At 27.4% G+C, this 25670-nt stretch overlaps 2 protein-coding genes across 5 annotated transcripts in view; one reads left to right on the forward strand and one right to left on the reverse strand.

The window, feature by feature from the left end:
* LOC107444729 (sodium-coupled neutral amino acid transporter 7) overlaps positions 1-5360 on the forward strand; it is a 65404-nt gene extending 60044 nt beyond the window's left edge. For all 4 annotated transcript variants that reach the window (XM_043039717.2, XM_021148058.3, XM_021148057.3 and 1 more), the window contains exons 8-9: positions 3500-3699; positions 3792-5360. In XM_043039717.2, coding sequence (XP_042895651.1) covers positions 3500-3699; positions 3792-3991 — 400 coding nt within the window. In that variant the 3' untranslated portion in view covers positions 3992-5360. The remainder of the gene's footprint in view (positions 1-3499; positions 3700-3791) is intronic.
* Positions 5361-6725: 1365 nt separating this feature from the next.
* LOC107444730 (cleavage stimulation factor subunit 1) lies at positions 6726-25549 on the reverse strand. The gene is made up of 13 exons (XM_016058944.2): positions 25381-25549; positions 23115-23242; positions 22305-22382; positions 21737-21829; positions 19579-19619; positions 17515-17637; positions 14634-14756; positions 12996-13071; positions 12839-12918; positions 11491-11646; positions 10349-10493; positions 8501-8581; positions 6726-6987 (listed from the first exon to the last, which is right to left on the reverse strand). The coding sequence occupies exons 1-13, from the start codon at positions 25437-25439 to the stop codon at positions 6872-6874; spliced, it is 1299 nt and encodes a 432-aa protein (XP_015914430.1). The 5' UTR covers positions 25440-25549; the 3' UTR covers positions 6726-6871.
* Between the last annotated feature and the right edge of the window lie 121 nt (positions 25550-25670).

Raw genomic sequence — 25670 nt, forward strand, 5'->3', positions numbered from 1 at the left:
TAAAAGCTCTTAGTTTTAGATTTTTCCTTTTGTTTAATGTAGCATTTTATTTAAAATTTCGTTTTATATTTTCTTTCTGATTAATTTTTATTTGTTAATTTCGTCCGTTAATTTTTAATTTGTATTGTGTTGTTGTTAATTTACGTCGCGCTAGAGCTGCACAATGGGCTATTGGCGACGGTCTGGGAAACATCCCGGAGGATGATCCGAAGACATGCAATCACAATTTTGATCCTCAGCGGAGGGGATGGTACCCCCGCTTCGGTAGCCCGACGACCTGCGCGCGAAGTCGAGCACAATTTGTATTGTGTAATTCTGTTTCTGTAAATAAAATGTGATCTTTCATTTGCTATAAAAAGAACTTGAATCAAAAATATTGGAGGTAAGCAAATATTTGTATTAAATCAATCTTTCCGCATATATGTAACAATGTTTTTATATTTCCGCATGTATGTAACATTTAAACTGTACAACAAATCGATTTATTTAGTAAATTTGATTATTCATGCATAATTTTTTTTTAATTCCCAATTTTTGTTCTTATTTTATGATTATGAAATCGGACTTAAAAATTTTTGAAATTTTAAACTGAAAATTAAAACAAATTTATTATAATTCAGTCAGAATTGAAATATCTATGTTACATTTAATTTTATAATAAAACACAAAAATTTCATAAATGAATAGCTGAGAGTAATTAATCATTCAAACTATCTTAGTATAAATGTGTAAGTGTAACTTAAAGTTTAACTATTTTTTAGAAAATTAAAAAAACTTTCTATTACTACCTTTCCCTTCTTGGGATCTTATTGCAAGGCAAGTTACTTATGATATTGACAAATTTTTAACGATAATACTTCATTGCATAATCAAAAGTAGCGATATAGGTAAGAGTTTTATAAAATTAAAACAAGTGTCAACAAGCCTTTAAATAATCATAAAAATTACTGAAATTGTTTATTAAAAAAACAATTCAGTACTTTCTAAGAATGATTTAAATCAGCTCAAATAGATTTTTTTTTTGTCTACTTAATTTCATATATATTTATGGCAGAGTCGAGACCCCTTTTTCTTTGGCAATTATATGCATAGACCTTGCGAAGAAATCCTTAAAAAAAATATACGCCAACTGAAATTTAGTAAATAATTAATATTTTACCCTAACACAACAGATTAACAGGAAACCTTTACACCCACTTATTAAATAATATCAGTTTAAATTACAAAATATCAGAATAGTATCGAAGAGTTTCTAACCTGTAATGAAAAAAATTATTAAGCAATAATAAATTTTTCGTAATATATTATATATATATATATATCTTTCATGAGTATGTTATTGCTTAGTAATTCTTTATAATGAATGCTGGTTTTCTTTAATTTTAAATGAATAATTTTACGTTTAGCTTAGGAAAATTTTATTAAAATTCAGATCACTTAAAAACCAATCACAAAACAGATATGAAAAATTTATCATTGCAACTGCATTCAATTTTTCATAAATGATCTCAAAATTTTTATTTGTTAACCATAATCTTGTGTAAACAGTGTAAGCAAATAAAATTAACAATAATTATGCTGCACTAAACTAAGTCTGACACTAAGTAAAAAAAGAAATCAAGTTAAATAAAAGACAGGGTGCGTAGCCAACTCTTTGAATCAAAAATAAGCACTTTTTAAAAACTTTTCAAGCACTTTACAAAAATTTTCAAGCACTCAAAAAATTCATATTCAATCAATGATATTATTGAAAAACAAAAACTTTTTATAAACAGTTTTAGCGTTATAAAAAAAACCTAAAAAGAAACGGGCGTAAATCGAAACAATCAGTACTTTCCCACATCACTGAGTGAATTCAACTTGACCCTGAACTCAGAACAAAAGTACCCTTACCCCCTACGTCAAAAAAAAGTGTTAGAAGTAAAATAAAATAAACAAGAACAAAATTAAAAAGAAAAACATTTCATAAGGATCTGATATTCTCTATCCGAATTGGAGCACTCGGGTTTTCGGTTTCAAGTGTGCGCTCATGCGCAAGTCATAACGTGGGTACGACATGAAGTCCGCGTGAATGATTACGTAGCAAACTCCCCTTTTTGTGAAATGCATGGGATCCACCAGACATCACTGAAGGGAAAAACAATTAATCGAAAAAAAAGCACTTTTTAAAAACGCCAGCTAAAAAAAGCACCTTTAAAAGCTTTTAAAAACGAAATCCCCAAAAAAGCACCTTTAAGCACTTTTTACAAACGCTACGCACCCTGAAAAGAGTAAACTACCTTAAAAATAATACTGTCATTCTAAGAGTTTGAAGATATTTTATGCTCTGACTTGAAGTATCGAACGCCTTAATTATGATTTATCGTCAACACAAATTAATGAAAAAAATTTTTGTTTAGCAAAATGTTTTAAGATTATTAAAAATGTAAGGGGTAACATCTATTTCTCTTTAAAAATAAAATTTAAATAGAAATTGCTTTAAAAAATATCATCAAGTCATTATTGTCGTACATGATACAAATATTTAAGATCAGAATGGTAAGAATATTAATTATATTCCATTCTACGGTGAAGCTTAGTCAGGAGTTGAAATATATATATAATATGTATATGTATAAAGTCTTGTGATTAATAACACAAAGATTAACCAAAAATGAAATGGAACATGGAAGTAAAAGCTATAAAATTACAAATTGTAATTTTTCTGGCACTTGAATGCCAAGGAATAATTGCAAACTGCTAAATGCTTGTTAACTATTGTACATTGCTCTCTATAAGGTATTAATTAGAGTTACTTAAATAAACGTGTATGTTTTTTTAAAAAAATATAGTATTCCAATCCAAAAGGTTAAAAATTAAAAAATTCCTATGTGTCGTATTTTCTGAAAATTACCCATATGTTCTACTTCGTAAAGAATAAATTTTTTTATATATTATTTTGGCTGCTAAAACGCATTATAATTTGCGGTGAACCGATGAATTTTTTATTGATATTTAATATGTGAATTTTTGACAATAACGGTGGTTTTGTTTTAATGTTCTTTTTATTTGAATTTCGCTTATCTCCCAATCGAAGGGAAGTGATCAACGACGTTTATGGCTTGCCTTTATTTTGATCTCATTTAGATCACTAGTTGTGATTTTTAGCTCTTAAATGAAGCTTACAGTGAAAATTTCTGTATTAGATTATTTTATCAAAACCAAAATGAGCTTACTTGTATGTATGTAACTGGTTTAATTAAATTACATCTGGATAATAAATTCTTCAATCACAAAACACCCCCATGGAAAAAACTATACCTATGTGCTTGGTGGACGAATTATAACAAAATGGAAGATTTAGGATTAGACTTGTTTGTCTTGATGAAACTGTACGAGGATGGGAGCTACCAGAATATTTCCATACGCTACATTTTATTCACTGCTTTTTCTTCGATCAAAAGCTCATTACATAAAATAAGTGAATTGCGTAGTATTAATGTTTAGTAATATTTTGTAGAGGAGCTTTGGATGGTTTGTATGCTGAATTTGCCAACCTCACCACTGATCAGTTCATCAAGGGAGAATTCAAAAGAAGAATTGTAGTCACATCCCTCTGGTTCTGTACCACAGTTCTGTTGGCTGTTCTTGCACCGAACATTGGAGTCGTCATAGAGCTTTTAGGATGTCTGGCATCTGTCAACATTTTTATATTTCCCGGTAAGAGAGCCATTATAATTTTATAGTCACATTTCACCCTTTCTCAAATACCATCTTGGAAACACTATATTTGGTCTTTTCCTTCCTTCCAGGTTTGTGTTTAATAGCATTGTGCTTCCGAAGTGATGAGTATTTGGAGAACTGGAAAAGCCAGGCAAAAGTAGCTGTAGCATGTGCCATGATAGCATTTGGAACATTTGTCTTTGGTGTTGTCTTCACGAAAGTGATTATGTACGATATGATGAGCCACGGCAGCCCTAGCCCCGCCCCTTCTCATTTCAAGTGCAGCTGATGATGAGTGTAATGTCTTTTACTTCAACACATTTTGTGTCCAAAAAATTCCTTCTAGGCATAGTGATTTGTCTTAAGATAGAACTTCAACTAGGGTGTTTATTGCCAGCAAAGAGTTCATAACATTTCAGATGACATCATTTAGTTGCTAACCACAAGACTTTTAGAACAGTAATTAAGAATAAAGTACTGTGCCAACAAAATTTGATTTAAAAACATCAAACCTGTGCCATATGAGGAACTCCGATCTTCTCATATCAAATACAGCAAAAAATATAAATAAATAATACAATATTAAAACAATGTCAAAAATGTATAAATGAATTTGCAAAGTCTCCACATTTCTAATGCAAATTCTGCATACCTACATACTATTACTAAGAATAAGATAATAGTTTTATTATTGTGTAGTGTTCTACCAGGAAGAATCATTACTTTTGTACTGAATTCGGTTGCAAGTAAATGTGTAACAAATCCACGTCAAGTGTAATATTGATATTAGATATTCTCCAAGGTTTAATTCAAAAATATATTTAAGATAATACCGTTATTGTAGCATCTATGTATTCATTGCAATCGAAATAGGAATAGTACTTTCCTTATGTAATAATAATATGGTGAAAATGAACTAAAATTTTTATTATGAATTTCCATACAAAAATTTGCACAGGTTCAATGACAGTTGGTTTTGCTTTAAAATTCTTTTTCCAATTTTAAAAACTGGCGATTTGAAGAACTACAATTAACAAAAAACTATGCCAAAATTGTTAAGTTTGTGCCATAATTAAGTCTTTTACCATAGACTCTTTTTTATAATTAAAAACGTTATGGTTTGAATGTTTTTCAGACAAGTACAAGTTTATTAGAGTAGTTCAAGAAATGAGATCTTTTTTTAAAGGGTTGCACAGTCGTCCTCGGGGGCTACACTTAAGAGACATGGCGATTGGTAAAGTTGTGTTTTTAAAAAAGAATGGTTAAATTTTAAAGGATGTTTTGAAAAATGCCAATTTTATATGATAAATTGTCAATCAAAGGCATTTCAAAACTTAACATTTGTACTTGTCAGTGATTTCCTTAATTTAGTTTTATTTAAAAAATATTTTATGTAAGGACATTGATGTTTTGAAATATTTGCTTTCTGTCTGATTTTATTATATTAATGAATTCGCTGAGGATTATGATTTTATGTCTGAACTTTCATATAAAAAAATTGATAATATAAAGGATCTGATGTTTGATTAAATGTATGAATCATTTTTCATTTCATTCTGATCTTGAAAAATATTTTTTAGAAGAAAAAAAAATCATAATAGTGTATATGTATTTTTGCCCCATATTTATTTTGCATTGAAAATAAATGTATGTATGAATTGCTTGTTTCTTTGTCTTCCAGAGAATTTTAAAGCATTTTGTTAAACCATTCTTACTTTTTAAACCAACCAGTTCCAAAAAAATCCTACTTCTGATAGTTCAGTGAACATTTTGTTAAAAAAAAATTTAATCTGCTACACAAATTATAGTGAGAAATTTAATACTAAAAATATTTTCCTTTTTTCATGCATTTATAATATAAAAATTTATTTCTAAAGAGTATACTTTAACCAAATTGTAAGCTGTTAGAGAGAAATAAAATTAGTTTTCTATGAAATATTCATTTCTGATGACAGATCATATTTTGGAATCAAATTCAGAATGTCATAAAAGGTAAGAAAAATGTCAATATTCAAATGTATTCTAAAACTTAAATAAATTGAACGCAGAGTTAAATCACTTTCTTTTTATGAAAAAGGATTGTTTCATTCTCCTGTTTTTGAAATAACAGGTGGTGGTAGATCAAAACTGTGATAGTGCAGAGGTAAAGGCATTGAGTTGTCATTGCATAAGATTCAGATTTGATCCCAGGAAGGTTTTCAAACCAATCTTTTTCAAATTGACTAGTACAACTTGTCTAGAAAATAATGGCAGCTGTTGCCCAGTGCGACTAAACTGTAATCATGTTTTTGGTATCTTTATTCCCTAGCCAACAACAAATAGGCTGTTGCAGGAGTGTCTTACAAAAGATGGAAATAACAAACATACTAATCATGCACAAACAGTTTTCTCTAAAAGTGATTGCTTATTTTGAAAGAGCATGATCAAAACTTTCAAATATCTCTATTTGAAATACAGAATTTGCAATTACATTTATTCTAAAATTAATTAGTTACTGAGATTTTTCTAAAAAAAAGCTTTTGATTTTTAAAACATGCTTATTAGAATTAAAACTATGTCAGAAATTGCTGTTATTAAAAAAAAAAAAGAAAAGCTTTAAACTTATAGTCAGTTAACCTCTTGTGTGGACATAAATACCTTCAATAATAAATTCATTATGATCTCTCAAAACATACTATTTGTTTTAGCGTAAAATTTTTTGTATTGATGCTTGTTTAAAAAAGAAATGGGGATTAATTTTTGCAATCCTGATAATGCATGCAACTATAGTCAAGCACTAGCTTCTTTGCTAGAGTACTATCTTCGTCAGAAGTTGCAGTTGGTAATCAAACTTCTACAACACAACAGGCTGTATACTTACTCACACACCAGATATTTCAGGGTACAAGGTAAAACTTATGGTTTTCTATCTGGAATTTGTGAGTAAAACTGTTGAGCTATGTATTCTTTACATAAGATTTTTACATAACTACGTTCCTATTCATCAAATTTATGTATAGAGATAAAAAAGGAAATTTTAGCAATTTTTTTTTACAATAAATTCTTTTATTGAAAGTATTCACAGAATAAATGGTGATTTGAGAACAGAAGTTGAAGAATTTTACAATAAACATAAATTTTTTACATAATGAAATGAATGAATGAGCCTTTTACAAAGTTAGAATATGAATTAGTCGCCAGACTCTGTTCGCCTGTACCAAAACCGAGCACGGAAGTCATCGCTACAAGTCACAAAAGCAGGGCTGGCTGGGGAATGCACAATATACCGAACGGTATTGTTATGACCTACAGATCACAAAGAAGAATGGAGACAATTTAATGACAGCATTCCTCAATTAAGTAAGGGTTTAACACTACTACCACTTCCTCAAAGGTAAAAACTCTACATCTACATTTTTAAATGGATAGCAGATATTTAGCAAAAAAAAAGATTGTTTTCACTATTGCTTAAGACATATTTTTTATGATATTTGAAGTAAACTCTAAATATTATGAGAGTTATATTAATAAATAATAGGACTCTTTTTTAAAAATTCACATCCATTTCGCAATCTTTCAAAAATTGCTAGCTTTAGCATTGTTTAAAAAGTATTAAATTATTTTCCAATTAAATCCTCATTTTTCAAAAAAATCTATTGCATATACATTGCTCTTTTCACAAATTGTTAACAGGGAACTTATATATAGGGAACATAAAAAAACAACAATTTGCTTTAATTTGTCTACTCAAATCATTAGTAGAACTAACAAATATTTCAAGGATTTTTTTTTCCAGCAATATATTTCAAAGCACAACTGAAAAACATGTTTTTCCACAGTAAAAATTTATCAAATTCCATGACTTTTCAGTTGAGCAGATATCCTCATACAAAATTAAAACTGAAACAGTTTTTGGAGCAGGAATTACTTAATTGGAAAATTTCAATAGCAAATAACTTTTTTTTCCTTAAGAATAACTCTTAAAAAGAAAACTAAATGGAAAAGATGAGCAAAATAGCAAAATAATAAATAAATGAATAATAACAATAGAACTACTTTACTCTTCTTACTTTCATCATGACACTTGTATCTATATTGATTAAACTTTTGCAGCGATGGTGCAAGTGTCAAAAAACAGACTTACAAATACCTTATACAATTCTTTTATCAGTGGCGAATCCAGGAGAGAGGGGCCATGACCCCCCCCCCCAAATTGAAAATAATTATTTTTTTAATAGTTTACAAAAGAAATGAAGTATTTTAAAAATTATTTAACGGGGCATATACACCTAGGTAGGTCGGAAAAATCGATTTTTTCCCATCTAATCATCTTCACTGTTTCAAGAATCATAATCCAAAAGATTAAAATGAAATTCGTCATAGTTTCGTCAATTGATTTGGATGTTGACAGATTTGCCAAAGTTTCTAACAAACACATTACATTTATTTTTTAAAGATTTTGAAGACTTGAATATTGTGTGTGTGTGGGGGGGGGGCTGAGTCTATGATCCCTCCCCCAGGAAAAATTTCTGGATCTGCCCGTCTTTTATCCTTTGACAGTTCCTGCAACTAATTTGTTTTCCCATTAAAGTATTAAAGGGAATAACAGATAGGAAAATTCCAAAAGATTTTCCAAAGTTTCAAACTAATTAAGGGATTTTTATTATTGTTATTTAACACTAAAAACCTTGTTGCCTATATCCTTCATAAGATAAAATTCAACTTTTGCGTCAGTACTTTGAGGTTTTGTGATAAATAGCTCATGAAATGTTTAAGTATTAATCTAAGATTCATAACAGGTTCAAATGGTAAAACTTACCGAGAGATAATAGACGTTGCCGTTCGGCGTTTCGCGCATCCCAACTGCATAGACTAGTTGTTTTTTCATCAGGAAAAAGAACTAGAAAAATATTTAAAGGAAAAGATCTTCATATCATGCATTTATTGATTCATTAAAACATGTTAATTCATAAAGGACAAAACTTAATAATCTGATGGTCCCTTTTTAAAAAAATCTCTAAAAAATAAAGTTTTTAACAGTTTTTAAAGTAACACAAAATTAAGTTAATATTAATGTGAATAATTTTTAATGTGCAACACAGTGTTCTCCCTAAGCGTTTTCAGAAGGGCAGCCTGCCATTTGATACGTCCTTTTTATAAAAAATAAGCTGCCATCCCTTAAAAACACTACCTTTTTATTCAGATTCCATTCGAAAAGAATTAAAAAACTAATTCACTGTTTAAATAATAATACCTCGGTAAAATTATCTGTGTATATAGGTTTAATTCTGATTACAAATATTTATTTTGTTAATAGGTATATTAATGAATTTTTTTAAATAAATGCAGTTTTGCTTTTTTTTTTTAAATGCTCCTTTAAATGTGTATTGTCTTATAATTTTCAGTTTAAATTGCAGGAAAAAGTTTTCAAGTTGTTTATCAATTAATAATTTTTTAGTCCATTTTATTTTGAAAAACTTTTTTTTCTCTTATTTTGATTATGAGTGAGCATTAATTTTTGCAGTATACACGTTATATAGTATATGTGGGATATTAAAAAATTTTTAAGGATTGAATTCAGTTATAAAAACATTCATCATAGTGTTTTATTTAGACAGAGCTTTCATTATCCGAAGTCATTAGGATTAAACCAACTTTGTATATTCAAAATCATTCGGATGGGATTATACAGGTTTGTTACTTTAATTAATAAATTCAAAAAATTGAAAGAAAAAAAAAACAGCTGAAAATATGGATAAGGAAAAATCCAGTAGATTAAACAAAATAATATGAATTCCTTGATACTTGTTACAAAATGTATTAAATATTTTACACATAGGGAATTTTAGTCATCAAAATAAAAAACTGCAATATTTTCCAGTTATGATTAACATAAAATGAACTTGAACTGTTATGTATTATTTTTACTCTTAACTTTGAATAGCAATAGGTATTTAATTCATTGAAGATAGTTAACTGATTTTTATAAATGAGACTCGCTTCTTTATGTGTTAGTAACACTTATTTAAATATTCCAACAACCAATAATCTGCACAAAAATTCTATTTCAATAGGGATTTTTTAAGGAAACTTTCTTAATTTTAGGGAATTTTCTAAAATGTACAAAAACCAGGAGAATTTCTATTAAACCAGTAGACCAGGAGAAACTGGAAAAATCTAGTAGAGTTGGCAGCTATGTAACAACATTTCCTTTTAAAATAATGATGGTCAAACTACACTAAGGAATGATCAGTTGGGGAAAAAAAGGAAAATTATAACGATTATATTTCCTTTACAGAATTAATATAAGAATTACCAGTTCTCTATATATCTAAATTACAATAGTGCAATTTTATTACTATTATAAAATCGTCTGCTTTTCTTCAATTATTCATAAATCCAGAATGTTTAATCAGAATAAATTACTACATTTCTATACCTATAATGTTGGTGTTAGTAAACATTTCTTTAAGAGGAAACCATTATTATTTACTACCTGAAAAGCCTTAAAATTAATTTACATCATTCCATAAATATAAAAAAAAAATATTATTTTAAAAAAGAAGTAAAAAAAAAAATTGGAATCTCCCCCAGCTAATTCAGAAAAAAAATGGCATAATCTAACTTCTAATATTGTATTAAATAGCAGAGATTAACAAATTTTTACCAAAGTCTTCTGTATGGTTAAATACTGCTTGACTACGATGAGTTTGTTTTCCAGTAGCTCCAGCTCCGGTATAGGCTATGAGACAACGAGCCATGGACAGTTCCCATAGTTTTACCAATGAATCTTTTCCACTACTTAATAGGTACTAAAAAGGAGGAATAGATAACAAATTTTTAAAACATGAATAAAAACTAAATAGCATTTGAAAGTACATTATACACATAAAATCAATATTAATGTCAAAAAGGTTTGATTTTTTAATGTTACTTAATATCTCAAGATAGATTACCCAATGAAATTATAAATAGTGGTGGTACTATGCAGAAAAGAAATAAAGACCTCTAGGTTACAATATCAGGTTCATCTTTCTTCATTCCAGTTCTCAAATATTATATTTAATTCAGTTTTAGCTTTAATTTTTCAGATTTTTTATATTATTATTAAGAAGGATATGGTATAATAGGATATGACATTCAAAGAAGAATACTCATTAACTTAACTTAATTATTTATTCTAATGACTTTAAATTAGAAAAAGATCAGATGATATTTACAAAGCTTAGAAGTATTCTAGGTATAATATTAGTAATAATTCTTTTTATCTGTCATTCAATAATCCTTAAAATATTTTAAGAATTTTAATTATTACCCATTTAATATGTGATGGATAATATAATGATTTATGATTTCATATATATCTTCATTTAAAGTGTTTTTCTTCTTTTTTTTAAGGTGAAATTTTAAAATTTTGACAAAAAAATATATTACACTGATATTTTTAATATGAAATATATTATGCACTACTACTCATCAAAACTCAGATTTAATCAAGGTAACACACTTTTAGAGAAGAGAAATAATTTTAAAAAACATTTAAAATACTTACTACTAAAAATTTAGTAAATTCAGCTTTATAATAATTTGTAATAAAAATTTCAAAATATTTTTATTAAATTACCTTAAAAAAATTACTGCATTCTAATTGTTGCAGTCCAGTTCTAAGTGCAAAAAAGTACTGATAGAAATTTATTCATTATACACTTCTGGACAAATTAATATACAAGAATAAATAATTAAAACTTTTCATCATGTTAAAATACTAAAAACATTGTTCACATAAAAGCACAATATTGCAAAAATCACCTTCGAATTTCGAGAGAACTGCACAGAACAAACTTCACTCCCATCATGTGCACCAGCAAAAGTATTTATACATCTGCTGCTCACTCCATCCCACAGTTTTATGTCACCATCTTTAGAGCAGGTGGCATACATATTTGCATTGGGGCTATATTTGACCTAAGAAAAAAAAAAGATATAAAAAATACAGTATATCCCTGGCTATAAGTTGACTTTTCAAATCCCCTAAGTATTAGAAAAGTCTGGAGGTCTACTTATACACCAGTAATAGTTGAACATTCGTTGATGGACGAATAGCAAAGCACTATAAACAATGATCTAGATATGAATAACTCTGCTTTAATTTATCCCTGTAAAAAAAAATTTTTGTGGTATGATAGCATATACAATTAATTTTATTTTTCTTTCATATTTTCAATTTCAATACAAATAAAGAATTTCCTGAAAAAAATATTTTAAATTACACGCAGAAAAAAAATTTCAAGTTTCCAGAAGATAATATGTATCAGAATCAATTACATTAGCAGTGTCCTTATACAAATTTCACTCTGCAAGGAGTTGAATGGAAATTTTTTTTGAAACTTAGAAATTTTTATATTTGTTTTTTTCTTTCTTCAGAAATTTGCTATTTTCAGGGTTGCCACACATTGAGCAATATAGTTGCTTTTAGTAGTCTGAATCACAAAACTAGTTGCCCGAAAATTATGTAAATAGTGGCCATAACAAGATTAAAAATATGACTAAAATTTCATTACATGTCTTAATTGTCATATACCATGATCCATTTAGCCAAGTTGGAGGCAATTATTAATTTTTTATGTAAACATTAGTGTTCAAGCACTAGATTTTTATATCAAAAAATTTAGTCTATTTGCGGAAAATTAAATATTTTTAATTGCTAGAAATCATTCAAAAAATATTTTTGTTATTAAAAAAAACCTAATTTAAAAAATTTTTTCAGTTTAACTAATAATTAATTTAGCAAATATATTTATATACATATATATAAATTGTGAAAAGTAATTATTCAAATTCGAAATTCACGCATAGTAATATGGTATTAAAATTCTTTTTAAATCATGTAGAATTTCATAGCAATAACTGTTGAAAAGACGACCAAGAAACAAAATAGATATGACTCAAATTTGCAATTCAACATTTATTGATTTTTAAGAAAGAAAAAAAAATTCATTGTGACTTTTAGAAATTCATTTTAATTAAGAAAGAGGGCAAAATTTTTTGAACATAATTTTAAATACCAAATTTCATTTCAGAAATAATAAAAATTAAAGTTAGCATTAAAATTAACACATGCAATTTTTCATTAAAGAATATACATAAGCAACATTACCATATTAATAGGGGCTTTATGCTGCATCTCAGCACAATCACTAACAAAGCATTGGCTGGTTCGTACATCATACAAACGTACTGTAATTGGAAAAAAAAATTAGTCAAAAAAGTAATGAGAGAAAAAAAAATGCAAAGCAGAAAAGTTACAAACTTACAGACAGGGTGTTGAGTTCCAACTAAAATATAATCGCCAGATGGATGCAAAGATAAACATCTTACAACTTCAGCTTCCTAGACATAAACATTTATTAATTACAACAAGCCAGATTCACATTCAATTTAATTACAACAAGTCAGATTAACTCGCTATGTTAAGCTCGCTATGTATAGGGATTTAATTTGGCATACTAACTAAAATTAAATATAATTCAATTACTAATTATAGTTAATTTAAGTATGCTCAATATCAAATTATATTTTTAAAAAAAAGGATTTATGTACTTATTTTTAATCACATAAGAATATTTAATCATATTTAATGTTAGAAGCTGAAATATAGACTGCTTTACTTATTTATATAGATAAAAAATCAGTATTGAATTGAAAGGCACATGAACAAAAATTCAGAACCAGGGTTGCCTGTCTTAGGCCAAATTATCAATTGGATCTGAAACAATTATTAATTAAGGGCAAGAATTTGCCCTTACAGATACGATGTTAAACTCTAACTCAAATGTAATGCAAAGAAAAACATCTTACAACTTCAACTTCCAAAAGTGAAACATTTATAATGACAAAGTTACACACTAACTTACTAGAGACTGGCATTCAATTTAAATATAGTTAAATTACTAATTCTATTTACTTTAAGTATGCTCAATGCCAAAATTTGACACATTATATAAAAAAAAAGTGTCAACGTAATTAATTTTATTTACATAAGGACATTTAATCATTTTTAATGTTAGAAGCTGAAATAAAAAATTTCTTATTCATTTAGATGATACAAAATCAGCATTGAATTGGTGAAACACCTATCTTTGACTTTGACCAAATTGTGAATTGGATCCGAGCCTTTTTAAAAATAATAATAACTATAAAAAAGAAGAAAAGGAAAAAAAGATGTGTAATTTTGTCATAAATTTAGAGAATCTTAGAAAAAATATCTTTATTAAGACACAAAAACATTGTTCAAAATGGTAATTTTTTTTTTGTTGATATATTGACAATTGAATAAATTTCTTTTGTCATATTGACAATTGAAGGATTTATATACATATCATTTAAGCTTCTAAAATTCACTGAATTAAGTTAGAAGCTGAAATATAAAATGTTTTACTTATTTAGATGACACAAAATCAGATCAGTATTTGATTGATGAAACACCAATCTTTGATCTTTAACCAAATTGTCAATTGGACCAAAACCTTTCAAAAATAAACTATAAAAAAGAAGAAAAGAAAAAAAAGATTTGCAATTAAAGTTTAGAGAATCTTTGAAAAAATATCTTTATTAAAAAACAAAAACATAGCCGAAAATTGCACTGGTAAAAAATTTTTTTTGACATATTGGCAATTGAAGGATTTATATACATGTCATTTCTAACAAATCAATATCAACATGTACTGTTTAAACTTTTAAAATTCAGGTAAATCCACGCCCTCAAGTCTAACATAACAATCAATGAGGGAACAATTACACACAAATCCACGTCCTCAAGTCTAACATAACAATGAGAACCGTAACCGTATTGGAGACAATGTATATACTTCAATAACCGTATTGGAGACAATGTTGATTTATAAAAACTAAACAGATAGTAAATTTTTAACGTTGAGTAGCAAACTACTTACATGAATAGTCCTAAAAGCTCGCTTCACCGATGGCTTAGAAAAATCAAAAAACTTCACTGTGTAATCACGGCTTCCTGATACAAGGATTTGTTCAGTTGGGTGAAATTCTAAACAAGTAACTTCCTACGGAAACAATTAAAAAAATAATCTCAATGATATGTTAAACTTAAAAGTGGTGCATTACACCACTAGAATTAAAAATTTATGCTTGGATGTATCTGTTTATTTCAGAGCGTACTGAAACAAACTGATACCCTGCATACTGAAATGCAGAGACAAGAAAAACTTTTATAAATAGACTATCTGGTGGTAGTCACTAAACAAATATGTTATTCAACTAAATACTTACTGCCCACAAAACAAAACTAATATTTCTTTTGGCTTTAAATAAACAACATAAGAGAAATGTGTTTCTTCCAAGTACATGCGTAATTACATGCATTTTCCCTTAAAGTAATAATATAAATGAAAATAGATAAATAAGAAACAGAAATTATATTAATGGTAATTTCACTTACATTAATGTTTATTTGGAATTAATAAATAGTATTTTATTTACTAATTCTAAATTGAGCAATAAAAAGTTGTGATTTAATCAACAATGTTAAATATCAAAACTAAGTACTTTAAATGAAAAATAAAATATATGGTCCTTAAAAGCAATATGTATGATAAAACATAACTTTAAACAAACTAGATTGCATTAGAAAGAATTGGTTTATTGTTAACTTGGTGGATGAAACAATGTTCTCACTCTTAATTTTAAAAAATTAATAAAAATAAGTTTATTTTCAAAATAAACTGTAAATAACCATTATAATGAAAAAATTACAATTTGGTCTAACCATCAAAATTGATCCAAACAGTCCATTATTGGTGTGTTTATATTTATTACTAAATCAGCACAGATATTTTTAATTAAAAAAAAATACCTAGTTGAATTTGCTCACATATTATTATGATTTTTCATTTAAAATAGAAGAAAAATTCCAAATAATAAACAAATTAATTCATTTAAACACTGATAAGTTTGAATTATAGCTCTTTTATATAGTGTGATCATGCTTCATTAATTGTAAGTTTAAAAAAAATAGTTATCACCATTTACTCTTTTTCTTTTGCTTTATGTTGCCTACACCTTTAACCAGCTAAAAATGAGCTTAAAAAATCTTCACTTAAAAATCACATTTTTTTGAGAAATTTAACACTCATTATCAAAATTTTTTGCTTAACCCATATGGGCCATTCTCACAAAAACAATCATTTTCATGTCCCCAGTATATTTTATGTTTGTTTTACAACTTACGAAAAGAAAAATTTCAGGGAAAGCATCCTTCAGAATGTAGGCTAACGAAAGAATAAAAATAAAATTATCAATTTTTATTTTTTTATTTATTTTAGGTAATTAAAATACACCAATATGTCATTCCCTCACTTGTCCCCACTGTTGATTTGATAAAAGAAAAAATTGTTTCTGAAATAAAAATTGCAAATTTGTGTTTTTTATTTCAGAATATTGAAATATAGAATTCAGAAAATCAATTTTAAATTTAATTTCAAATAAAAATATTAACACAGCACTATTTTAAACTTTGTCCCTAGTGTTTTGCGTCATTCCCTCACAACAATGTTTTTATCACCTGCAATCTTCTTAGAATAAAAATATTTTAATAAAAACTTTAGCAGTTAACAACTGGCATCATAGAACAAAATTGCAGTATGTTTCCATCTTCAACTCAAAGAAGCTTTGCTGTGGAATAAATTTGAATGAATCAAACCAGGTAAAAATTTTTACATTTATCATTCCCTCATGCCGTTTTTTAGAGTAAAATAAAATACAATTTCATCGAGAAAGTGGATAATTATATGTTGCTTCCTTGTATGAATATAATTGAATGTGATTGATTTCAGAAATTAATTAGGCCTAACTGTTACTTTTAAATTTTATTAAATTTGCCATTCCCTCACTAGTGTATAAAGTGAGGGAATGATGCTGAAGTGAGGGAATGATTCAAGATGAGTATATTAGTAAATTTTTTTTTGTTCAATCGTGCCAGCCAATTTTATTTCCCAAACCTGTAAAAACTATTAAATATATAAAACTAAATTATAATAAATGTTAGATATACTTAGTATGTTATCATTTTCAAACTTGAGGTAGCTGTAACTTAGAGAAAAACATTTATTGAAATAAAACATCATTCCCTCACTTTTTAAATAGTGAAATTAATTAATTAATTTAAATATTAAGTATAATTTATAGGATATATACTTTCTATATAATGCCATTACATATTTCTATTAATATAAAAAGTTTCAGAGCTTTTTGATGACAGTTTTTGTGAGAATGACCCATATGTAAAAATAAACATATAAATTAACCAAAATAACCAAGTTGGATCATAACAAAATGCTCTTCATTTGTTAAATATTTCAATTGATTTTACATTTCTTCATCTTTTTTCTTTCTACCTCTTACTCAGTTCAATTTATTTAAATGCATTCTGACTATAATGATTTTTGAAAAATGAGATATGCAAGTTTAATTCTTTTAACCCTTTATGTACTTGCTATTTTCTTTTCTATCACTCTTTGCTAGAACACAGAAAAAAATCAATATATCAAAAATAAGAACAAATAGAAAGACAAAAGAACATGCGAATGTAATATTACATTAAAAACAGGGGGCACAAAATACCAAGTTGTGTAATATTTAGTCAGAAGTAGGTAACCGGTTAAAGAAAAACTCTTTTTTAAATACTTTTTTTTAATGAATTTATCAATTAATGTACAAATACGTATCAATCAATGCAACACATAGACTTCATGAAATTGCAAAAAAAAAAAAAAAACGATAAGATTATGATTATACAATACTAACCTCAATATGATCATACAAAGTACGAATAACAGGATGAGTTTCCATGTTCTGCTGAGTTGTTTCTTGGGCAGCAACTTCGGCAGGAGTAGCACTTTTAGCTAGCATTCTGTCTACATCTAAAATCTAAGCAGAAACCAAAAGACGAAATGCTATAACATACAACATAAATAAAAGCATTATGAACATTAAATTTATTGTTAAAATTTTGATGAAACGAAATCAATTTTTAAGAAATTTCTCTTAATGCTTACTATAAAGCAAAATTAAGAAATTAAATCAATAAAAATATATCTTAGAAGTATTTTAATCTCCTCTCATAATAAAAGGGATATAATTTAACTGTACATGCAAAGCAAACAGAAATGATTAGAGGACAAATAGAAATATTTATATCTAAGAACTTATCAACCAAAACTTTAATACAAAGGTACACACTTGTGCACCTAAAGGCTCTATATGCAAACTTTTCATTAAAATTTTTTTAAGCAGATTACAATTTTACAGCAATTAACTAGGAGCCACTGAGAGATAATTATTTTTAATTTTTCTTTGCTTGAAGGCATTTTTGTTTAATATTTTTTGCAATTATTTCAAATTCCATACAAAATCATATATTTTTCCAATCCAAACTTTTAAGCTGATTTACAAAGCACTAAGAAATTAGTAAAGCAATGTTGTTAAAGGTAACAAGATTAAATATAATGATCTGCCTATGATGGTGGACAAATTGATCTCAAAGGGAACTAGTTAAAAAGAAAAAATACTTACTTCAGCCAATGTGATAAGTTTTTGAAAAATTACATTAAAAATACAAGGTTTTTGTAGTCTGACCTTTGTAACTTATTATAAAGTCATTTTTTTTATTGAAAACCAAATCAGTTGCATTTTCAAATGTAACAAAGTAATTTGCAATAGAAAATAACAAGAGCAATTGAAGAGCAAATCATTATTTAAATCACACACAAAAAACATTTAATTTTCATGGCTGAGAAAAATTGGTGTTTCACAAACAATTCTGTTCATCAGAAAGAATGTATATTTTAATACAACTGTATGCATGTTTTTAAATATTGTTTTGATCAATTTCAAAAATAAACATATCAAGTATTAAAATATGAAGCTAGGTTTGTTTCACCCTACTTTTTTAAATTTCAGCATTTTTTTCTGATAAGCAATTTAAACCAAAGAATTTTCTTACCCATGATGACATGTAAATCATTGATTTCATGGTAAACAATTCAAAATACAAATATTGATTGAAATGCTTCCAGGGTTGCAAAAAATCCACCTGCCCAATAAAACCCACCCAGGTTTTACTGGGTAAAACTCACTCTGAAAAACCCAGTAAAACCCACCCTAAAGTGGGTTTTACTGTGGTTTTTCTAAGATTGGTTTCTTTTTTTTATCCTCTGTTATATTAAAGAGCTATTCTATTGAAATATATACGTAGTCTAGCCAAAATAAAATTAACCCATAGTGAAGAAACTAATTGTGTTGGAGACTGGAGAGTCACCTTGCTGGCTAGATTTGACTGTATAGCCATTGATTATTCAGTGCCATTGATTCGCTTTTTATGCAAATAAAAAAAAATTCGCAAATATTTTTTAAGATTAAAATATAAATAAAAAGTAATCCTGTGTTAAAAAAAGTTTCAAATGTATGATGTATGTGAGTACATATAGCATTTTGTATTGTGATGTCAGAAGAAACTTTTTTTAGACTTTCACATCTATTTATTTGTAATAATTATCTATATGAAGTCAATTTATAAAATTAAACTTAATTATTAATATTAAAATAAGCTTTTTTAAAATAAGGTACTTATCCCTGCCCTCTCTTTTGAAACCCCCCCCCCAAAAAATAACATGAAAAACGAAAAACCCAGAAAAGCCCAATAAAACCCACCCGGGTTGGGTTTTTCTACAAAAACCCGGGTTTTTTGCAACCCTGAATGCTTCAAAATAAAACACTCTATATGTATAAAATATTTTTAAAAGAATATCATTTGGCAAATTAAATAAGAAAGATACAATAAAATGAGACGTAAAAGAACATATTGCTTACTTTTATTGAGGCGTCAAAAGATCCAGTAGCCACCAACTGCCCTAAAAATAAATAAATAATAAATTTCATTTGGTGCAAAGGCAACCTCAATAAGAATTTAACTTGTTAACATCAGAATTAATTTTATTCTAATGGCAACTGGATAGAATTTTGATTGTTACATTTTTAACTAAGTGAAAAAATATTGTTGATTACAGTTAAAATTACATTAAACAAATAATCTCTCCAATTATTCAAATTAGAAATATTATCATGGTTGGTATCATCTTTTTCTTTCAGTTCACCATCTCCCATTTTTAGAGAATACCAATTTATTCATCAGTATTATGAATAAATAATACTGATGAATAAATGCTTAGGTGGCTACAAAAATATTTTTTCCTACATTAATTTATTATTTTGCATCACTGAATGTGTAATGACCCATTCACTGATACATTAACGCAGACATGTCAAACTTGTACCCTTCTTACTAGCCTTGGGCCAGTTGCTGTGTCCTGTAAGAATTCTGATCAAAATATGCATTTCAAAATCCATTTAGATACAATTTAAAAATATCTACAAAGCTACTTTTAATAAAATTGGTATTTAACGGATATAGGTACCCTCTGTTGATGACTGCTTTTAATATTGCGTTGCATATTAAAAAATATCAATAATTTACAATATTTTTTGATTTAACTAATTCAATCATTTTAATACAAAAAAAAAATTAAGCATTCATGATAATATCATATTCAATAACTATAGTTTTGTAGAGTAATCATGATATTATTGCATTTGATGATAATTATCAATAATAATTGATAAGTAATATCAGTAAGCAGTGATCTGTGTAAATCAAGCTTTATATAGAAGTAATTGGGTTTAGGGTCCCTTTAACTGATAAATACCCTAAAATATTACCCTTTATAAAATAATATAATCTCAAAAATTGTTTACAAGAGAAAATTGTAAAGTGCTGATAAACACATGTTCGATATTAGTCGTATTAACACATATTGAAAGAATGATGGTTGTCTCTATAGCAGTTTTTTTAAAACTGCTTATTTCATTTTTAACATCAAGGTGATTCACTCTTCAAGGTTGCACTCTGTACAAAAAAAAATCACTTCAAGTTTTTTAAAAAATGGCACATTAAAATTTTTTTTCTGCAGACCTTAAAATATAACTCAATTAATTTAAAATATGTTTTTTAGTCAAAAGTAGAGACTCATACTGTTTTCCCCTTCTACTTACAATAAAAGTATTTTTATTGAACAAGACAAAACTAACATCAAAGATTACAACCCCAGTGGTAGAATTTTCGCAAACTATCTGCACCAAAACTCTCTAGCACTAATATCTTTCTGCAAGGTACTTTCTAAGGTACAGACATATATGTTACTAATTTAAAATAACAAAAGCGCTCTAATTGCAAACAAAATATATATATATATATATATATTTATTTGAACATGTAATAATTTTTTATTCTAATATCATGGGTGATATTCTTGCATTTTGTTGGAGGGGGGTTGCACAATTTATTTCCCTCCTCCGATTTTTATTAATAATCATCGCAATAAAGAAAATAATTAAAAATCATGAAATCCGTAGTGGAAAAAGATCAGATGACAAAACTATGCGCATTGGACTCCTCAAATGCGTGTTTCGGTTCGAGACTAGGTTGTTGTAATAAATAATATCGTATAAAAAATATTGGATTTAAATGAAGAGGAATTAATAGCAATAACTGCCAAAAATTCGATAGAATTATTGCCTTAAAAAGTAAATACTCATATGCAAGATTAGAATTTTCCATATTGTTGGAAATATATCAAGATATTTAAAATCCACATTAAAATCAATAACTGCCTAAAATATGATCGAAACATTGCATCGATTTACAATAGGATCGTTGTAAATTGAGCGTGTTAAAAAGTGATTATCTAAATGTATGATTTATATATTATGTGTAAATTTTGATAGAAAAGAAAAGTAATTTTCCCCCCTTTACATTTCAAAAGAAAAATCTTTCTGCAAGAGCTCTGTGATGCTCTGCGACAATGTCGCTGTGATCCTGCCACAGAGATTACAACAATATATAATATATGGTACATAGAAACCCAAATTAAACAAAAAAAAATATTAGCGATTTAAAAAAATTTATATTTACCATCACTGCTAAAGGCACCTGCACGGCATTGAGCTTTATGAGAAGTAACATAGCAAGTTTCATATAATGCAGGCTCCGGTGCTAAAGATGGAGCTATAAAAAAAACTATACATTAAAATTGATTAAATGGGTAGGAAACTTTATAAGATTGGAAGTTAATTTTTCGGCATTTAAAAGATCTTTTTGGTTAAACCACATGCCGCACCAAAAAAGAGAAAGAGCTTCTTCCATACAACGTGTTTTAAAACATAATTTTAAAAAACTGAGAAACATATGAATTAATTTATGCACAGCAAATAGATTGTAATTGTTTCATATTGAGAGAAAAAGTCCCAAAAGCAGCATTATGGTTAAAGTTAAATTCATAGCACTAATGAAAAAATATTAGAAATCTTTGAAACTAGATAAATTACATAAAACTGCAAATACAAAAGTTCATTTAGATAAACGGTTAATAACCTTTTATGACTTACTAAAACTTTATATGAACAAAAATAGAAGTTAGAAATGCTGAAAAAAATAGCAAATAAGTTAAAAACTTAAAATATTGTAGAATTTTTATACAGACCATCAGTTTCATACTCCAAATCAATTCCAAGTCCTACATTAGGAGCATCAACTCTCATTGCATTGTGTTCCTTATTGTCTGAAAAAAACATAAATGAAGACATGAAACAAAAAAATAGCACTGAGTACGGTAGGTTGACCAAACTGTGTTTTAAACTATGTCCAACAGAAATAGAAAAGGGAGGAAAGATGTTTAGAGTAACTGCGCTCTTTGAAACAGCATTTAGATTTGTAAGCCAGCGTTAATTATTTAATCAATTGTTTTTAAAAATAATCTATTTATTAGATTTAAATCAGATTTTTCCTTATTTACATCACAATATGATTTTTTTTATTTTAAAAATATGCTTAAAATTTATCTATGTGTTTTACTTCATTAATTAAGCTATATTTCATAAAAGTTACATAATTTACAATAAATTAAAGCAGATAACAGCCATATGGTAACCATCTTTTACATGAATTAAAATTTAACCACTTCCTTTTCACTCCCATGAAAATGACGGGGAAAGGTTTCGCTCTCTATTTCTCACTCCCGTGATATTGACGGGCTGGAGTGTTCAGCAGCAACGCTTCATTTCTTTTGCCCGGAAAACATTTTATTTCTCCTTTTACACACCAGATGGCAGTACCAAGATATTTTTAAGGTTATTGTAGAGAGTAAGTTTATTTTAAACTAGATGTCAGCACTAATCAAATATGTAATACAAATACAAAGGCCAAAAAAATAGGCACTTTTATGATCGCTTTCTTGAAAATTAATTGATTGTTATGGGGTTAAGAAAAAAATCATGAAGAATAATTTATTTACCCATCTCTGCTCGAAGACCAAGAGTTACTAGATGCATGAGCCTATCTGAGGGTGGACAGGGTGGGTTGGTTTTCAGGGAATTAGTCAATGTCACAGCAAATGTTTGATGTCCATCATAAAAAAGTTGGCTGCAACATAAAAACATAAAGCATTAAATTAATATAAAATGAAATAATATTCTGATATAAATTTTTCGGGAGAGATAGGAAAAAATCTCTATTCTCAAAGACTTTGTCTAGTCTAAATATAGTTTTTATCTGAAAATATATTTTAGATTTATAATTAAAAAAGGAATTTGAGATTGAGCAGATTTTGATACAAAAAAAAAATCATTTTAAAGAAGAAAAAATAATCATCCAAGCATACTTTAGGTATGAATTAAAATTATGCACAAAAATATTTTAAAATATTTTGCAAACTTAATTTAAAATTATTTTTAAATATATTTTTTCTCTCCAGAACATTTCACAAAAAGTTAAAAAAGATAATTCGCTGAAAAAGTTTATTTGAAAAATGATAGAGAATATACAAAAAACAAAAATCTGAATAAAGAAATTAGATTCGGCGGATTTCATTTTAAAATCGGTTAAAGAATATTTCAAGGTTGGATTTTTGCCTTGGTTGGCAAAAAACTAAAGAAAATTTTTTAATAGTTTTAGCAATTACTAAATGATATATGTTTAAGTAAATTAAAAAATGAAACTCCATTTCATCATTTGAAAAACATGGCTTAATAATTAATATTGTCATAATAATATACATTATAATACATGCATGATAATAACTGCCATAATAATTAATACTTAATTTCCAATACAAAATAATTTAATTGATCATTGTTAAAATTGGTCTAAACTAGAAACGTTAACCTTGTCGTCTTTTTGTTTGTTTCCTTAACATTAAATATAGAGAGTAGTCAATCAAATATTTATACAAAAAAAGTAACGTAATAATAAATATGAACAGTAGATTTTAGTTATTGCATAATAAACTATTACAAATTTTGGATTTTAACCATATCAAAATCTGTCTTCAGTTATAGTTCTCTGAAGAGGTACAAACAATGTGATATTGATTTTGAATGGTAATAATATACTAGAAAATTGCACGTTGGTTAAAACTTATAATTCTTTTTCTTATAACTATTTGTTGTAAGTCGGCAATTACTTTTATATCCTTTGCTGAGTTTCAGCCACAAATGTGACAGAAGAGGTTTTTGCTATGACGACTTTAACCGGTTTCTACAAGTGGTTTTAACCACCTCAGCCCCTTGGATCATCGCCAAGTTGGTCCTCAGGAATACCGATGTTTTTTCATTAAGACAACCCAGACAGAAACCTATATAAATCAGGTAATTAGATATTTTATTTTAAACTGTGCATATTAGATGCGATTTGATTGTTTTTACAATGTTTCTGTAATTCAATTCAATATTAAATGTATTTTATTCAGATGAAATAAATAATTTTTTAATATGTTTTAATTATGCTTTATTTTCCTAACCAATTTATTTGGTTGGGCATTAAACAGAAATGCAATTTGAACAAGGAAACTGCCTGTTTTGTAAAGATTTCCTTATTGTCATCTACGGTATTGTAATCAACTTCTATTAAATGGCTCGCAAGGAACTAGGGAAAAAAATCACATAAGGGGACCAACTCAAAGAATTTAACTCATAGCCACTCCCTGGGCAAACATTCACAATTTTATTTTAAAAACATTTAGTAGTATCACATCCATTTGGTGCCTGTGTGATTGTAGTTGATCCTAATATGGAAATATCCCCCAAACCTCTATATACTTTAAAATTAAATGGTGAAAAACAATTAAGAGATTAGCCATTAAATGATTATTCTACTGTGTTGCAATAATAAGGACCATGGATAGAGAAAAGATTATATTGTAACTCATGCCAAGCTCTAGTTAGTAAAATTTGTGGGTAAATTTGAAATTTCCTACAATCGGTAGTTTGTCTACATAGCTAAGAGGAAACTGTTAAGAAAGTTTAATTAACAGAAGTACAAATGAAATGGTCTTCAGAAAACTATCTTTAATAAAATAAAATTAACAATCGATAAATAAATTACTGAAATAAAGTACAGTAGTATAATAAAATTGATTTAAAAAAAACACTGACACAATGCTCATAACATAACTTTTAGAATAATTTAGCATTATTAAGATAATATCTAATTTGCCGAAGAACAACATCAGTTTTCTCAGAAACAAAACTTTCATAATATCAGATTTATGAAACAAAAGGTACCTAATAATCAGTCTATAAAGTGTTTCTCTTTCTTTATGCCCAACAGTCATTTTTGCCATACTTAAATAAATTACAGAGAATAATATAGCTTATAAAATGTTATTTGTTGATATCCGAAATTTTCAAACCGGTGATCAGATCAGAAAGGTAAATATATTATGACGATTGCAGTTACATTAGTACGCTATGTTGGCAGAAGGAGTCAAAAGCTTAGTAACCGTTTTCACCGCATGCAATTCACGCGTTTAATCTCATCATGGATGGAAGGGAGAACCTGATTGGTAAAAATT

The sequence above is a fragment of the Parasteatoda tepidariorum genome, chromosome 4 (assembly GCF_043381705.1).
Source record: "Parasteatoda tepidariorum isolate YZ-2023 chromosome 4, CAS_Ptep_4.0, whole genome shotgun sequence".
Taxonomy (NCBI): Eukaryota; Metazoa; Arthropoda; class Arachnida; order Araneae; family Theridiidae; genus Parasteatoda; species Parasteatoda tepidariorum.

Coding starts and splice junctions, on each gene's coding strand:
- LOC107444730 (XM_016058944.2), bottom strand. CDS start 25,439: ATGGCAAAAATGACTGTTGGGCATAAAGAAAGAGAAACACTTTATAGA. Junction 23,243..25,380: donor CTTTATAGACTGATTATTAG/GTACCTTTTGTT, acceptor TTTATGTTGCAG/CCAACTTTTTTATGATGGAC. Junction 14,757..17,514: donor CTTTGTATGATCATATTGAG/GTTAGTATTGTA, acceptor TTGTTTCCGTAG/GAAGTTACTTGTTTAGAATT.